The sequence below is a fragment of the Xiphophorus maculatus genome, chromosome 22 (assembly GCF_002775205.1).
Source record: "Xiphophorus maculatus strain JP 163 A chromosome 22, X_maculatus-5.0-male, whole genome shotgun sequence".
NCBI classification, from domain to species: domain Eukaryota; kingdom Metazoa; phylum Chordata; class Actinopteri; order Cyprinodontiformes; family Poeciliidae; genus Xiphophorus; species Xiphophorus maculatus.
Window position 1 is genome coordinate 17,049,482 of NC_036464.1, and position 18,220 is coordinate 17,067,701.

At 37.5% G+C, this 18,220-nt stretch overlaps 1 protein-coding gene across 2 annotated transcripts in view; it reads left to right on the forward strand.

Annotated features, from left to right (window-relative positions):
* The first annotated feature begins 9,134 nt into the window (after nt 1-9,134).
* Nucleotides 9,135-18,220, forward strand: part of LOC102230391 (VPS10 domain-containing receptor SorCS3-like) — a 62,925-nt gene continuing 53,839 nt past the window's right edge. For both annotated transcript variants that reach the window (XM_014470936.2, XM_023328077.1), the window contains exon 1: nt 9,135-9,990. In XM_014470936.2, coding sequence (XP_014326422.2) covers nt 9,343-9,990 — 648 coding nt within the window. In that variant the 5' untranslated portion in view covers nt 9,135-9,342. The remainder of the gene's footprint in view (nt 9,991-18,220) is intronic.

An 18,220-nucleotide genomic window follows, 5' to 3' on the forward strand; every position in this document is an offset into this window, starting at 1 on the left:
GTTTCAGAACGTTTTGTTTTTAGAACAAAACGGGCCAGGGCTGTTGCAGCTGAACTGAGTGCAACATGGCGGTGATCAGGCGGGTCTAACTCAATAAGCCAGACAAAAACTCACTTTTGACTGAATTCCTTCACAGTGCAGACCATTTGCACTGGGAAGGTGTGCCTACCACCAAGTATTGACTGTGGTGCAGGGGTTATTGCAAAGGAATGTAAATGAGTAGTCATGATCTTGTTTACAGAGTGGTAACATTCAAATATATCTTCTTATTTTTTTTAAGTGTTTGACAGAACTGGAAAGCTTGAAATCTACACTTTCTGAATCTGTAAACAACTCAAAATGCCCCTAAGGATACTTGTTCCTGGTTTTGTTGTAGCCAGTCACAAATTAACAGCTTCCAGAAGCTAAGTGAGTGTTAGTTATGTTTCTAAATTTTGTGTTGTTCCAATTGTTTTTTTTTTTTTAGAGCACTTTGGCAACTGGTGGAAATAAAATAAAATCTGGAGCAGAATATTAAATATTTCTATTACTGATATATATATATTTTTTTTCCAGCATAGAATCAAGTGTGGAGTATTTTAAATATCGATATCCAGGTTGAAATTTGAGTGTTATGACAAAAACCATATGAGAGATGCAATCATCAGACGGTAATTTAGTTTTCGCAGAGAGAGAATATATGTTAACCCAAGCTGAGTGAATTATGATGGTGAAGGTTTGCTAAATTACATTTGGGCGAAAATCTCCTCCATCGAGCCAAAGAGGACACAGTAGCTTGTGCAGATATTTGCGAATGCCTTTTTCTCAGTTTTCATTTTCATTTGTCCTATCTTGCATATCTACATGGTTGTTTATTTTATACTCTATACCACAGTTTTCTATTTTTGATGCCAAATGTATATTCACATAGGTCAGTGCACGTAACAAACAGCAGCTTTGACAGATCGAAAGCAAAATCATTTCTCACATCACGCTATGCTGGGCAGTGTAGATTTTTGATTAACAGTTGTAATCAAACTTGAGCCTCTGTTTCTGAGCCATTTCCCCTTGGCTGTCCAAAAAAGAACCGCATTGGATTTCAAGCTGTCTCCGACTTCAAAAGCGTTGAGATGGGGAAGAAAGCAAGTGAGGAAGTGCAAGTGGAGACACATAGACAGAGAAGAAAAAAGACCGCGGTGAGTTGGGAAGGAGGTGGTGGGAATGCAGTTGAAAGAGAGACAGAGACCAAGACAGACAGGGAGACAAAAAAGGAGTAATGTGTGTGCTCTCATTTGGTGGGAGAAAAATGGGTTTCTAGTGGTAAGCAATTGTCCGTCAATAGATTTCCCAAAAAGTAAGGGAACAGAGAAGGCGTCACCTTTAGCCGAGTTCTAAAGTGCTCATTTATAAATGTCGCAGAAATGTTGCAGAGGGTTTTTAGCAGTATTGACTTTTCCTTCAGTCTTTGTGGAAAGCCTAAAGAAAACCTGCTGAAAGTCCAAGTTTGTCCACAGAGCCCATGTGTAAATGTGGGACAAAATCTATAATAGTCAAGATGCTTTTTCTTCTCTCCTTTGGCTTCTATCTTGTCAGCATGAAATATAACAGGACAGTAAACTGATACAACCATTACTTGTTTATGACACTGGAGGCAGGAGAATGGGCAGGATGCCTTTTTTGTAATAAGCAATCCTCATTCCTAACACGTACTGATCCTTTTAATTTGCCATGTTATAGTGTTGTAAATCTGCCCCAACATCATACTAATGCTAAAAGGTGAGAGAGAAGATTTGGGTTGAACTCAAGATTTGCCTTATCACCTTTTTAATCTAATCTACTCCTGTTTTTGTTTCACATCCTCTCACTCTGAGACTAATTGCAACCAAAAACAGTTTGTTTTTTTTTTGTTTCACAGCTGTTGGTACTATATGTAGCTGCCAGTACTACTGCCTGGAAACAATATTCCAATCTATTCCAGTCCTTGAGCATCTTAAGAATTGTTAGCGACAGAACATATTTGCTCTACTACACCACTTGTCCTCTTAATCCCAATATTTGGCAATTGGCAAATGATAGTCTGTCTACAATGACTCCGTCAAATTCTCATGTCTAAACATTCAATAATGCTTCATTTGCTTCAGTGTCCATGATAAACTGGCAAAAATGTTCACTGCATACAGTGTTGGCTATTTATTGAAATAAATAGCCATCTATTAATGGCTATTTTGTACACAAAATTTTTGTGTACAAAAAATTTTGTACACAAAATTGTACACAATTTTGTGTATTTTGTACACAAAATTTTGTGTATTTTGTAAAAAATACACAAAAGGAAAAACACAGGAAAATTTTCAGTGCAATTATTCAGTAGGCAAAAAAATGATAGGAAGGAATTGTTTATTAAAATCATAAGTGGCTAAGTATTACAACTTTAATTCTTTTAGAAATAAATGCAACAAAAACATTTTTTTAAATTATTTTTTACTTTGCATTTTTAAGTTTAAATATAAGTTCTAAACTTTTAATAAGTAACCCACGTGTCTCTATTTCTCGGGGGAATAAATGTGATGTAACACTTTTTTTTTTTTATCCTCAACACTCAGCTACATGAGGACCCGTATTCATCTTGACTTTTTGTACGGTGACAAGGATGATAAGTGATGTAAAATAAAATAAACAAAACAAACAAAATGTCTGCAATGCTTTCTGTTCCAGAGCAACAGAAAAAGAGTGTCATCTTGTTGCCATGAAAAACATGATCATTTTATCTACATGCCAACAAGTGGTTTGGGATCAATGGCAAAAATAAGAAAAACAAATACTTTTTGTCTTACCTTCACAAATGTAAGCTTGCTAATATCTGAAGAGGTTTTGGAGTTGTTTGCATTCATCAGATAAAACTAAGGCTCCAGCTTCAGCAGCAAACTCTTGCAGTGGGTTTGACATGAAACCAAATATAAATACATGAATGAGTACTGTACTCTCACTTCTAAATATGATGGCAGATCTGTGATGCTGCGGGCCTCATTCTCTTCCAAAAGCCCTGGGATGCTTATTAAAGTACATGGAAAGTTGAACCCTTTGAAATTCAAATTCAAATAACTACTTTATTAATCGCAAAGCGAAATAAAAATAAGAGGATATGTTTAATAAAGAATTGGTGTCAATAAGCTGGAAGTTAATTGTCTGTGGATCTTTCAACAGGATATAAATATGACCAAATGAGCACATAAAATGCTTCATTAGGAACAACATTAACATTTTGGTGTGGCTATTTCAGTCCCCACACTTCAATTGTATTTAAAAGAAGGCAAGGTTTCACTGAAGAGACAAGAAGATGAGAGAGGGGAGGGGTCAGGATGATCTAGAGAGATTTTGCCAAGGGGAATGGTCAAAAATACTTCTCCCTATACGCCTAACCTTGGAGACATTTTACAAGAGAATACTGAGGAACTATCTTACTGGTGAAAAGAGGTTGTCAAAATACCAACAGCAGGAGTACCAGTCATTTTGCAACCACTGATGTAAAAACTATCTATTATTTGCTTAAGCTTTTCAGTTTGTGATGCTGCTGCTCCAGTAAAGCGTTTTTACACATCTTTACCAGGGGCAGCCAGTAAACATGTCTGCCTACTCAAGCTGTTTTCCTGCTTCTGACTATAACAACAGGTTTCTTTTAACAGGTGACATTTGATGTAAAATGTCTACGGGCATTTATATACTATCACATGCTCACTTTTGCTCACGAACTGCAAAAGGGATTCAGATGCTCAATCAAGCAGGTAGAATTTGTGTTCTGCATGAAATCGTTGGTATTTTCCCTTTCCAAGACAGATCAGGTATTTTCAAAAGCGAATCAATCAGCTTCTGATGATAGCAGATGGTGTTTTGTTCACCAGTGGCCATAAACAAACATTTTGAATAAGAATGAACCGGCCAGATTTAGTGTTGTGTGATTACATGAGTTAGGGATAATTGCTGGGCTCTATGTGCTACATAATTGGTGACATATTCATACAGGAAAAAAAAAATCGGACTATTACGCAGAGGTTTTGACAAATGCAGATGTAAGAAAAAAAATGCTTTTTGTCAATTCTAGGATTCTTAATACAACTGTCTTTATCAAGGTCTGTCATGTTAGATTCTGATAAGTGCAGAGAACAATGGAGTACTTTACTAATGAAGAAAATTAAAAGTTACAAGGGGAATTGCAGGAAGGGCAGGTCAGGGAACACACCAGCAGTGAAGGAGGATTTTGGAGGCAGCTGAGGTAATTATCTGATTGGGAACAGCTGTGGAAGAACGTAAACAGGCTCAACTAAGACTCAAAGAAACTACAAACCAAAAAGAAAAAAATCAACATTGTTGAAAGGGAATTATGACCAAATGCACAAAGAACAGAATACAAAAATAAAGAAACAAATAAATAATAATAAAAAAACACAAAGGCATGAACTGATATGACACATCTGTAGAACAATAATGTACACAGTGAACTCAATATAATATGCCATGATCTAAACAAAATGTTTCCAAATTAAATCTAAACATCCAAGGATCATAGCTAGTTCTAAAATTATTTAAATTGAACTTCAAGTGTATGAAATGACATACATGCAACAGATTCCACTATGTTATTATTTTTTAAAGACAGATAAAATCAAAGACAATGTTAGGTCATCACAAAAAAAACATAGATATGACAGAAAACTTGGATCTCCAAAAGTTGAACTTTTCAGGAAATGGAAAAATAAGCACATACATACTGTAAACAATTATTGAACTATGAATTATTTGACATACTCATATGCTTACTCATGATGAAATTATGAAGTAATCCTATTCTGGAAAAAAGACTGCGCCTAAACCACTCCCAGTTCAATACCAAGCCTCAGTATAAACGCCTCTCTTTCTGTAGCTTCTGTACATTGAACTTCTACACACTTTCCTCCTCCTCTGACCTCCACTAAAATCTAGTCAAATATCATTAAGAGTTTCTCCCTCTTTTCCTTTACCATCTCACCTTTCTACTTAGGTGTAATTTGACTGATCACGCATTAGCAAACTCTCACCTAAGCATTTTTATTTTGATTTTAATTTCCATTCTCTGTCAAAACCTAAAAACAACAACAACAACAAAAAAACAATCTTGTTCCAGACAGACACAATGGCCAAACTATAACAGGTGCTGTCATCAAGTGATATCCTTAGACTAGTGAATACTGATGAAGTATCACAAACAGACATTGTCTGTGTGCATTTAAAATGTTTTATCCACAGAAACACCGCAGCTGTGAATAAACTATATGTTTTGGGGCTTAGGTAAATTGCGTTGATATGCAGCAGTCTGTTCATCACAAACAAAGACATCAGTGTGGTAGTAACTCATAAAGGGAGAAAATTATGTTTTCAGTGACAGGGCCGGTTTATTGCAATGGCAAACTGTCCTAAACTACTCCTCCCACTGTGATTTTAAAATGCCTTCCTTTCATCTGGATGATAAAGGAAGTACAAAATAAGTGTTTTGTCATCTGCAATAAAAGAAAATCTCTCTTTTTAATGGCTCGGGTATGGGCGAGGGGCGAGTGCACCTTGCTGTTCATCTCCTGCGTATGAGTGCGAGCTGTCTGGTTGATGGCCATTATGGCTCCTGCTGCTGCATGTGCGTCCGCTCCACCGGGATCACTGAAGTGTTGGAGCTAACAAGCCAGGGATGCAGACAGAGAATGCACAAATGGGATTTTGTCCTGAAAGCTTTAAAGTTTGCTTCCTGTCTCCGGCTGGAAACAAAAGCGCGGACGTTCGGCTTTTGCTGAGGCTGTCCTAGCTGTGTGCCCAAAGAAATGAGATGAGTGAATATGATAATCTTGCTCTTGATTAATATTGAGGAGAAGAGCACATAAAGCTGATTGAGCCCTGAGATTTTTGGGCTTGCTTTTCATTTCGCTTTTTTTCCCCATATTCCTTTTTACCATAGCTGTGTCTTATGCAGCTTCAGAGAGATGCTCCTCTCCGGAAGATGTACAATATTCCTTTCCATTAGTTTAGGAGCACACAAGATGTAGGGCACAGTTTCATACATAGAGACACATTAAAGCTGCCTCCTCAGATACGTCTTCAGATAACAACAAATGCTGAACTCTTCCTCAGACTTTCCCTCTGTGCTAGCCCCATATATGGGCTCATAAGTAAGAGGTAAACAATGAAGCCGCGCAGTGCAGCCGGCCCAAGGTTAGAACAGATTAAAAGATGTGTCACTGATGGAGGAGACTCCTCCTTCATCCCTGGACTGTCACACTGTGTTTGGGAGCAACCCACTTCATTTTCACAGCATAATGGGTAAACAGAGTGTGATCAGTCCAATTACCCCCTCATTGCAGAGGCGTTCTGGCGGGAATGAGAGCTAGCCGCCTGGCAATGCTGCGGATAGCAACAGTAGCACCTGCTGCCCGGAGCCCTCACTTGTATGAATCTCAATTTGTTTGCACAGCCGTGCCGAAATGCGGCGACCAAAAAGTGAGGCCTCTAAGGAGGATGGCACTGCTGCCTGCCCGCCTTCCTTGGCACTCTGATTGCTGTTTTCTCTGCGCTGTCTCTGAAACCATTCAACATCATAAGGTTTTTTTTTTTTTTTTTTTTTTTTCTCCAGCAATAAACTCATGTTGCTGCCAGTCCTGCTGGTGTATTGTTTTTTTTATTTCAAAGATTGTGATTTTTTTTTTTTTTTTTTTTTTTATCTACCCACTACACTGAAATTGATTCACGGATGATTATCGTGCTGAGAACTGATTCCACTCAACACAATCAAAGCGCAGGTCTAGACCTGAATTTTGAAAATATTTGTCAAGTATATACAGAAAAAAAAATCTAATTAAAAGTAAGAAAGGATCAATGCCTTTACATCTCTTCCTAGCTAGCACTAATTACCATACATACACACTTTAAGGAAATAAATGAGAACCTTTAGGTCCTCGATTGTTTTCCGTTTCCCCATGTTGGAACATGGTTCTATGCCCCTCTTCAGTGATGTTTCTGTTGTCCTTGAGGAAGGTGGAAATACTTATTTTATGAGTCTTCCTTAGGGAACTGTCTGGTAGCTGATGCAAACTTATCTTGCATACATTCCAGCTCCTCATTAACAGGCATTGTAATAACTTTTACAAGAAGACAGTTTTTCTTTGGTCGCTGGCTTACCAGTTTTGCAACAACTGAAAGAGGGGGAAAGAGAAAAAGAGAGAAAGAGAGACAGAGAGAGAGAAGGTTTTGTCAGCAGGAAGTATAGAAAATGCCTTGCAGGATTCATTTGGCTCTACTAATTGAAACTAATACCTTTCAAATAGCTTATTGATTTGGAAGGATGCTTAATTTTTCAAATGTGGACAGTAAAAGTGAATGAACAAAAGAAAATGTGATGGTGCAGAGATTAACAGAGCATTGGAAGCCTGGTCCCTCATTGCTTAAAACTCACAATTTTAAAGTCAAACATACACTGCATAGCATGTTGGCATAATTGTAAGGTTTCTTTCATGGGAGAAATGCACAAAACAAAAAAAAAATAGTGTTTTGAGTTGAATATTGCTCTTATCTAACTTCAGAGGCTGTTTTTTTAAGTAATCTGAAGTCTGGTATCATCTGTCGCTAAAGATTCAAAACATGTCAAACTGAAACTAGATATTTTATACTACAATAAACTTAATGAAATCCATATGCTTTTAAAAGATTTTTTTAAAAATAACAAAACAAAATATTATTCATTCTTTTTGGACATAATGAACAACCATAAATTGAGACAAATGTAAAGAGTGAAAATATGTCAAATCTAGACTGAATCTCTCTAACAGTCTTCATTAGGAAAATACATTTGTGAAATTTTGGTATTTTGATCATTATTTCAGTAATATGTCATCTAATGTAATTTTTTAATCAGACCTGGTGTATATTGGATTTAGCTGCTTTTGTGTGTTTTCAACCACATGAGCTCCAGTCCGATCCTTTTTCTGTTTAGCTCAGCGATGCACTGTTTACACCTCCGGTTCCACGCAGAATGCAAGAGATTTGGCTAATAATGCATGTTCCTAAAACTGCTGTAGATGCTCTTGAAGCAATGACTCCATCTGCAGCTTATGCCTTGTGAATCTACCCTAACTTTTTAAGGGAGCCACAGATCTTTCTTCCACTAAACTTTTATTAATAGTTCTGTGTACAGCAAGTTTGTGCACAGTGATTTTATGTAGCAATGACCTTATGTGGTTTACGCTCCTTGTTTAGGGTGTAAATCTCTGTCAAGTCAGCAGTCTCTCTCTCATGATTGTATGAATTACAAATGAGATCGCTGACCCACAACACCACATTCTTTTCTTTTTTTTTTACTGGTCTTATATACAGATTAGTATTTTTGACAACCTGAATTTTGGATTTCCATTATTCTGAAAGAGATTATCATTAATGTCAACAAAAAAAAAAAGTTTTCCTTGCAGTCTGTGTGTGAAGTACGTTATGCTTCTCCAATCGGATTACTGACAGTTTAACTTTTCAAAACTACTTTCTGTCTCGGTGAGTCGACCAGATTGCACCTCTACAGCTTTTAATAATGTGTGTGTCCTTGGAGAAGGCCTGTGGTTTTTTTAAGGCCACTAAACGAAAAAAAGAAAAAACGCAAACAAAAACCTCTTGTAGGGACAAGAGGAGAACAGAAAATTCTGCACCTCAGCAGCATCGCAGCTTGGAACAATAATAGTAAATCTGGATCTTTATCAGCAGTCCAAGTGAATCTCTCGCAAATGAACTCTCCCACATATGCTCGGGCGTGCACAACTGACAGGTGAATCCGCTGCTGATTGATGCCAGCAAATTATGTTTCTTTTTTTTCCTCCACAGTCGTTTCAAAGGCAAAATGTTACCTAAGATTGAACGATGTTATGCAAATCACTTTTTTTTTTTTTTTTCTGGTAACGGTTTTAACTCTGTCAAGCGCTGCTCTGGATAACTTCCACAGGTTTTCACAAACAGACAGCCAGAGATGTTACTGAATGAAAGCCTAGATCGTGGAATGATTTCAAAATGATTTGAAGGCTTTAAAGTCTCCCTCCTCTTTTTCTTTTCTTTTTTTTTTTCAGACGTCCTCATGAGCTCTATACTACCCGTTCTCGCAGATACTCTCTGCTGGCGCGCTTGCCTGATGCGCAGCGCCTCCCCAACTGGTCCCTCACTTTGACAAATTCTTGGACGTGAGTGGTTCTGCTGAATGGATTTTTTTTTTTTTTTTACTTGCAGACATGATTCTCTAAATATTTGAGAAATCGAACAGTTTTGCCGCACTATTATCTGCTCTGCAAAGGAGGGCTGCCCGAATTGGAGAGCACAATGACACTTTGGTCATTTTGGAGTTGCTTTCTTTTGGCGTTCATTCAGCTATTCCCCTTTCACCTCAAGTTGGCGACTCGGGCGGAGATAAGTTTTCCTAGACTGGCAAACAGATTGTACCCCATGGAGGTAACGACGCCGATGGGACATATGATCAGAAAATCAGCGGGGATGAAAGTCTCGCTGAAAGTCAGTGACCGCAATGAAGTTTTGCACATGTCTGAAACTGACGGACCCCCGAGACCAAAATATAAGCAGGAGGTGAAAAATGAAACCGTGATTACAAATGGCTCAACGGTAAACAATTTCAGCACTCTCAAAATACCAGACAAAAAGTGTGACAATATTTCGACGGCAGTGATTGAAACACCCAAAGCCACATTTTCAATCGGGGAAAGGAAGAAAAGAAGTGTCGGCGTGTCCTACAACGAACATTTGGACAGGAGTATCACTGGGGAAGCGCGCAGGTCCGTGAGAACTGTCCAAGATGCTTCGAACTTCAGAGGAGAGTACCGGCGCACGGGGGAGGAAAGCAGGGGCTCAAACCCGAAGCAGAGCGAGCCTCACCTGGACACCTCCACTTTTGCTCTGTCGGGGGACTCGACGCACAACCAGGCGATGGTGCACTGGTCCGGCCAGAATAGCAGTGTGAGTTTCAGTTTGAAAAACAACACTCAACTTAATATCGCCAGGGTTTAAATTGCCCTTCACTTGCCTTATATGCCGTTGCATCTTAAAACTGAAACGTTTTAGATGTTTTTAGGAAACCACATTTTTACGCACGTTTATGTCAGCGCACATATGTAAATATTTAAAGCCCGACAAACACGCACATAACAAATTATATGTATATTGCTATGTCTGCATTAATACTCATTTTTGTTGTTTGTTGTAGATGCCCACTGAGTGTTTTGGATGCATGCAATCCTCCTGTTTATCTCTCTCTCTCTGCTGTTTTTTTTTTTTACATTTATCCAAAGAAGAATCATTTATTCAACTGTTTGTCACTTGAACTTTAAATTAATATCCGTCCTTGCAAGTAAATTTGACAAGGCGCAGAGCTGTGGGAGGGTGCAGGCATTTTGGCAGCAATCACAACACATTAATTATTTATGAAATAATCAAGTAATGTCTCCTAGAGAGGTGTAAGAGCTACAATTAGAATAACTGTGTCCAACCTGGGCCCCTAATGTGACGCTGATGAAACAGCGTCTGACCTTTTAGCAAATTAAACACAGTTTTATTATTGACAGTAAACTCTTGCTTAGTTGATAAATGTTGTTGCTCTGTATGCTTGCTGTCTTGATAAATCCCGGTTTAACACCAGAAGGCAGCTGAAATGCATGCCAAGACATTGCTGTATCCCTCCACATTAACCCACACACCCCCACGCAAACACACACACACCCACGCACGCACGCGCACCCGCACGCACACGCATTTTCTCTACATTCTGGAACACATATTGTGGGTACACACACTCCGGCAACACACAGACAAAGCCAAGGTGATTTTATCTCGTGCTTTAAATATGCAGCATGCAAAGATGTTTTCAAGCAGCAGGATTTATCAGGAGCAAAGATCTCCAAACTACAAAGAGCCTTGGACTAAAGCTGTTGCTCTACATCTTTCCTTTTTTTTTTTTTTCTTACTTCAGGTAACTTAGATCACCTCAGTCTAGTAGGTAAAACACTTTGTGTCAGAAACAATCATTTCATTTCACATTTAATCATTTCCACATCCCCAGTGAAAGAGCTAATATTCCTGTTTTTTTAAACAGCCAGATCAATTTCTTTTTATAATTCAATCTTTAATTGCTTTTCTTATCTGTTCCATTTTCTGTTATATGGCGCATATTATTATGTTCTCAGACTTTTGCTACGTCGAAGCATTTTTGAAGTCATACAACCTCATATGTAATGAATAGTGAAATATGAGGTTAGTTTTCAGATCTCTTCACATTGATGACCCTCCACACCCACTTTTTTTCTTTTTCCTGCACAACAGTATTCACTGGATCTTTGATGAGCTTGTCACTGCAGCCAGTCAACATTTTAGATTTATACAATCTGGACTCCAGTCTGTGGTCCTGAAAGTACAAGTGAAACGGCGGAGCTTAAATTTATGGGGTTTTACGACTGGATGTTAGAGCTCAGGCTATATTAGATGTAAATGACTGATAATAAATTCAATCTTAAAGGGACATTTGAAGGAAAATTACTTCAGTCCTGCGGTCTAGGGTAGTTCTATCAAATTTTCACTTCAAGACATTGCCTGCGATTTGGCCAATATGTCAAATCCCACAGGAAGAAAAATGAGAGAGATGTTGAGGGTGATGGTGAAAAGTGCCAGCAGGGGATCTTCTGAGTTCAGATTTGATAAAGAATCTCATCGTATAAAAACCCTGAACCTGTCCATGAGTCAGTCTTCCAACCATCATTTGATTTCTGGGATTGTCTAAGACATCAAAGCCTGCAGTCGTAGCCCCCTGGACTCTGACTTTAAGAGAGATAACATTGATTGGGCTCAACCAGGGGAATAAAACATATACCCCACAAATTCCCTTTTAAATTTATGCTCCTTAACTGTGTGTTGTATTGATTGGTAGTGCATGTGTCTCGTTGCTTAAATCTGTCCTGCATGTGAATAGGGAAGGTGGTAAAAAGAAATATGATTTGTAATGATGCTGTTTTAGTTTGGGCGAAAATATTAATTGCGCAAATTAGGAAAAACAACATTGCAACCCTATAAGAACACGCCTGCATAAACAATAGATAGATGGATACCAACATGGCCGGTGAAATTTCATATGAAGAAACTCCAGTATTTTCATAAGTCATGTGACATCCACAAAATTAATTGTGTTATGTTTGTATTTTTGGGGAATAGAAGGCAGATGACAGATGTTTTTTTTTTCTTTTTTAAATGTGTAAATATTTAAAAAGTTTAGTCTCTCTTTACTTCCCCACTCCTAAATGAAATCCAGTGCAAACCAATAGCTTTCAGAGAACCAGTAATTATTGAAAATATTCAATCTCTGTATCATTTAATCTCAGTGTAAATAGAATTGTTTTGTGTAGGCCATGCAAGGAACGCACTGAGAAGAAGGCAATGGCTCATTATTTCTCTGGAGGAGCTGCAGAGATCCACTGCTCAGGTGAAAGAATTTAAAGGCACAACTATTAGCCTGCACTCCCCATAGCTGGCTTTTATGTAAAAGTGGCCTGGTTGCTGAATTACTCAAGGAAAGCTTAGTGTTGTTCAAGTCGTGGAGAAGAACTTTTTATCCCACACAAGGATGCAAAAAAGGCTTTGTGTGGTCAAAAACAAATGGGGATGATTTATCCGCTAAATACAGGGCAATTCTGGAAGTGAACATGGTCAAAGGCACAAATGACTTGAGGCTGAGCCGGAGGTTAACCTTCCAGCAGGAAAACAAAGAGAGCCACCTTATAGCATTTGTGCTGAATTTCCCCCGTCAAATTCTAGACATAAAACCAATTGAACATTTCTATTCATTCATTCTCTGCATCCAATCCCACTGAGATTGAACTATTTATCGCAGAAAAGTTGGCAAAATGTTTTGTCTCCACATATGCATAAATTGTGGTGGTATACACCAACATTTGCACTTGCAATTGTAGCGAGATATTAACAGGGGTGGGTAGAATACAAATACACATCATACTTTTAGATTTTTAGTATCAAAAAAATCTTGGAAAATAAGTTGTTGTTTTTTTTTCTTTTCTGTATCTGCATCACAAATATGAATTTCTTATTGTTGGCCTGTCATATAGAACCCTAGCAAAACCTGTAAACGTTTTTGGTTGTAATGCATAACAGGTTTTTTCATTTTTTTATTTCCCTCACATAAGTGCTAAACAGCTGTTGCAGCACATATTAAACTACTTCAGTGGATGCAAAGCCATCCTCCCTTTAAAGGCAGGCATCTTAGTGTGCAAGCCAGTTGATGACGATCAGGGAGTTTATTGGCAGCCAAATGATTTTGGGCTCCTGATTGACCATTTTTCCAAGCTCCTCACAGACAGCTGATCAAACCAGGACGGAGTGTTTGAGCCGAGGACATTAATGAGCATCTTTATTGACTACACATCCCTGGAGCTTCTTCTGTGCGTCCCTGTAAATAATGTTCCTATATAGAAAGGGTCTGATCATCTTTACTGCCCTGCTGTTGGAGACTTGCTTTAAGAGGTGCCAGGCATTGATGAGGCTGGCTCCTCTCCTTCTCTTTTTTCTGTTCTTCCTTTTGAGGTGGAATTAGTCAAACGGATCTGTCAGTTCTGTAATGTTGTCTCTTCTTTTTTCTTTTTTTTTGTTGTTGTGACTTACACAGAACTAGACAGGTCCCCTGGGTCGTGTTGTCAGAACGCTTAATCAAAACGAGGCCATTATTGTTCCTCATAATCTCATTGGTATAAATAGACAATAAAAAAGAGGAAATGACATGGCCCTGGGGGACACCTGTGTTTAAAACCGTTTCATTACATAGACAGCCATTCCATTTAATGCGCCAGAAATTCATTGATCCATAAAATCAAATTGAATGGGTTCCCAAATCACAGAGGTGTTTGACCAGAATTTGGTTCTGCTACAGGATGATGAAAAGAGCATTATAAACCTTTCACAACTGAGGCATAGCAAAAGGCAAAATAGGAGTTTCTTTTGTACTCAAAATGCATATCCTTCATATTGCAAATCAGTTGTAAAATATTAAATGCTTTTCTCGCCAAACGTGGAGAAAACTCTTTAATGGTGTTCAGTCAAAGGGTTAATAGTTCCTTAAGGCTTTTAGCCATGAACTTTTTATCATCCTCTGGCCCCCTGCTTTCCATCTAAGGGGTTTTTTGATCCTCACTATGCTTGATGAAAACCAAAAACAGTTCATGCTTTTATATTTGAGTATAAATTACTTTCTGTCTGTGATGCACTTTATATTAGTCGACTTTCCCGTACTGTGCTTCTCTTGAGTTTTTTCCTTCTAATTTTATATTTACTTTAATAACAAGTATTAGCTTGTGTCTTTTTTTCTTTTTTGTTTGTAAAGTTGCAACTGGCGGCACAAAAACAAATCAAAAATCTTTTTTTTTTTCCCCTGCAAGGCACTCTTGTCCTCCACATGCTTGTCTCTGGAGGTGTCAACACCACACACTTGTTCATTAATCCCACTTGTCTTAAGCCTTTAGGGTGCACTGTCCACTGATGGAATCGTAAGATGCTGACGGAAACTGCAGCTGTGTGCTGTATAAAACGTAGAGTACAGCCATTTATCCAGTCACTGTGAACACAGCATTTGTGGATATGCGGCTTCAGAGAAGTTAATTTTGTTTTTGTTGGCCAGTTGTGATGGCATCTAATGAGGAGAAGTGACATGTTTCTCTGAGCGCCGGGTTTTAATAAAGGTTATTTTCCACGATCATTTAATAAATGTGGTTGGCAATAATGCCTTGCAAAAGTATTCAAACCTATTCAACATTTTGTCATGTTAGAACCATGAACTTCAGTTTGCTTAATATGAATGTTATATCATGACTAACACAAAGTAGGTCATAATTAAGCAATGGAAGCAAAATAATGCAAGGTTTAATTGCTTTTATCAGGAATAACAAGTTTGTTAAATTTATATGCATTTATATTGCACTCCCCCTTACTGAACTTGTGTTGACCCCCAATTAAAATCCATAGCAACCAGTTCCTTTCAAAAGTCACTGAATTTGTAAATAGAGGACACTTGTGTGTAACTATTGTCCATAAAGATACAGTCATTATATGAAGGCCCCATAGGTTTGCTGGAAAACATAAGCAAACGAAGCGCATTGTGAAGACCAACAAATACATCAGACATCGATAACATTGTGGAAAAGTTTAAATCGGCATTTGTACATAAATAATATCTCAAGCTTTGAACATTTCAAGGATAATTGTTTAGTTTAAGATCTAAAAATACATCATGATAGGGTACTGTATATTTACCACAACTTAAAACCACTGAGTTATTACTTCAAACAAATATTTATTTAATTGATGGAAATGAGTTATCACAACTTTTTTTTTTTTTTAGTTTAAGTTATTTCAACTAATTTCTGTTATTAGGATGTACTGCTAGGTTTTACAGTCCAAGTGAAAAACAATAGAAGCTTTTGGTTCAAATGTGGCAGAATATGAAAAACTCCACTGAATATAAATACTCTTGCAGCTTACTGTAATGAGAGTTATTGATGAGGGACAAAGTCAAAGCCGCACCCACTTCAGTAAAAGTTTTTTTTCCTACAGAAAAATAGTTTCATAACACTGGGATCAAAGTATACGACCTCTCTGCCTTGATTTCAACCTTGTGCATTCATTTTAATAATTTAGAAAAAAAGAGTTCACGAGTTCAGGAAAAGCCTCCTCACAAAGCTTAACCAAGCGAGTCAGTTGACACAATCGTTAGTGCTACACACTGAAAGCGTATTTTGTCGCTCATTAAAATGGCTAATCGTTATAAGAATAACCATAAGCCAAAACTTATAACAGTTAATTAACCAAAAACAACAATCTTCTAATCACTTAGCATTCTGAGGTCCAGGAAAAATTATTCATTAATTAAGGAAACCTCTTGTTTTGCAGTTTGGTTTTTATAATGACTTGGTGGACAAAAGAAACAGCAGCACTCTCCTAAAAGAGTACAATTAGTTTTATTTGAGATGCCTACGACTTTTTTAAAACTACAAAAGTTTTGTCGATTTTTGTTGCTAAAGGAGGTCGGCTTTTGATTCCTTCCGGAGTCCTTTTTTTTTTTTTATAAAAAAAATTTGTATACCACACTGATTTTATTCTTTGGTGCTCAAGATGCGTCTGCTCATAAGTAAACATGTTCACAGCAATTATTGGTATCGTGTAGTTTTCCAGTGATTGTAGTTGAGTCACAGCAAATTGGAATCCCACCGCTTCAGTACCATTGTTTCTTTTTTGAAACTGCCTAACCTTCACAGTGGGATTTGACTTTTTAAAATTGTGGTAATAAATCATAGTTATTCAACTCAGCAATGATCTCTTTTAACCTGAACTATGGCCTCATCCATAAAATGGTCAAGAACATTGCTGTGAGAAAATGTGTTTGCTCATTATAATTTTTGAATGTTTTTGACTATTAGTCACACTTATATGTTTCTGATGATCACAGTTATTTATATCAAGCAAACATGATGTAAGTAAATTAATTTGAAAGTAGTTTACTAACATAGCCCTATATCAAATTGTTATTGGTCTGCAAAAAATAAAAATAAATAAAATAACAGATTACCTGCATGTCCTTAATCACATTTCTTGAATTTAACTTGAATTCATGCCTAGGCTTTATTTGTATCTGATACAGCCTAGTTAAATCATAAATTAACAGTGATTGACCACATGAGTTCAGTGGCCTGATTATGATCACTTGCCTCAGGTATAAGGTCAGTGTTAAATGAGGGGGCAAAGAAGAGCGGAGGTATATAAAATCTACTTTCTCCCATCATGTGATATTCTTATTCCCTCCTCATTAATATACCAGGAGTGTTGCTTTGATTCTTTCATTTTTTGAGGAATCCTTAAATCTCCTATAGCAGCCATTCAGCCTAAACGCTTGCTCACACAAAGTACCGCCTATTTTTACAAATCTCCTCCTTCAGATCTGCAGTCCCCAACTGAGCTTCTGCCTCAGAGAGAATCCCTTCTCCACACAGCTCCTTCAGACTAGCAGCAGCAGCGATTAGCTAACACCTGGTGGAACTGTGAGTCTGCTGAGCTGCGCATAGGAACTACTTCTGAGTAAAACCTAAGAATGGTTGCAGACAGGATAATGAGAAGCATTGTTGTGCTGATGTGTTGAATGCAGAGTATGGAAAAGAGCAAAGGGGCTTTAAAGAGAACTTTAAGGCATCAAATTGCAATGTCAAATTTCTTTAGATGTGTTTGATATATGCAGCCTTTGTGTAACAACTGAAGGTAACATAGTTGCTTAATTGTTCTTTAAAATGGTACTTTGTGCCTGGAAACTACGTATATAACACCATCCCTTTAATGGCTTAGCAACAAAAGACAAGGAAAAAAATTAGCATCAATGTGTTCTGAGGTAAAACTGCTTTTAACCAAAAGAACACAGCGCCCTGTCTCATATTCGTCATTAAACATCATGAAATATTAATTCAGAAAAAGAACATCTAGGGAAGTGGTGCTTTAGGACTTTGACGACTTGACATAATTGATGAAGAAATGATTTCTTGATTTTTTTTCTCTCATGAAGAATTTTCTGAGGGATGACGTCTGACTATTAGTTTGTAACCTTATGCTTGAGAGTACTTCAGCTAAATCAGTGCAGATTCTGATCAGCAGGTCAGTGATGCAAAGCAAACCAACAAGTCCAGCCTGAAATAGTTCAAAATGAAAAAAAAGAATGTATTGCAAGACTTGTTAGCAGCTGTTGCTTACAAGGGTGGCATAACAGACTTGTTGCATTTTCTCAGCCTACTTATTATTTTTCTCTTCAGTGTAAAAAGCTTAAGTCGAATAAAATAATGCAATCTAAAGAAATCATGAAGGAGAGAAACACTAGTTTATGTACCTCAAGCTTTAGTGCCAAAATTTAATAAAGTGGAAGTTTCAATCTAATTAACCAAAGTAAACCACCAATCTGTAGCAACCTATAGTTACCAAAGTCAAGTTTATTTGCATAGCACAAAGCAACAACAAGGCAGTTAAAAGTGCCAAAGAAAAAAAGTACAAATTATTTGATTTTAGTCTCTGGGGTAATTTTCAGGGTTAGGATGATTTTGATTTTGTTTTTGTTGAAACATGCTTGACAAAAAAAACAGAGGAGAGGGAATTGTGTGTGCGACCT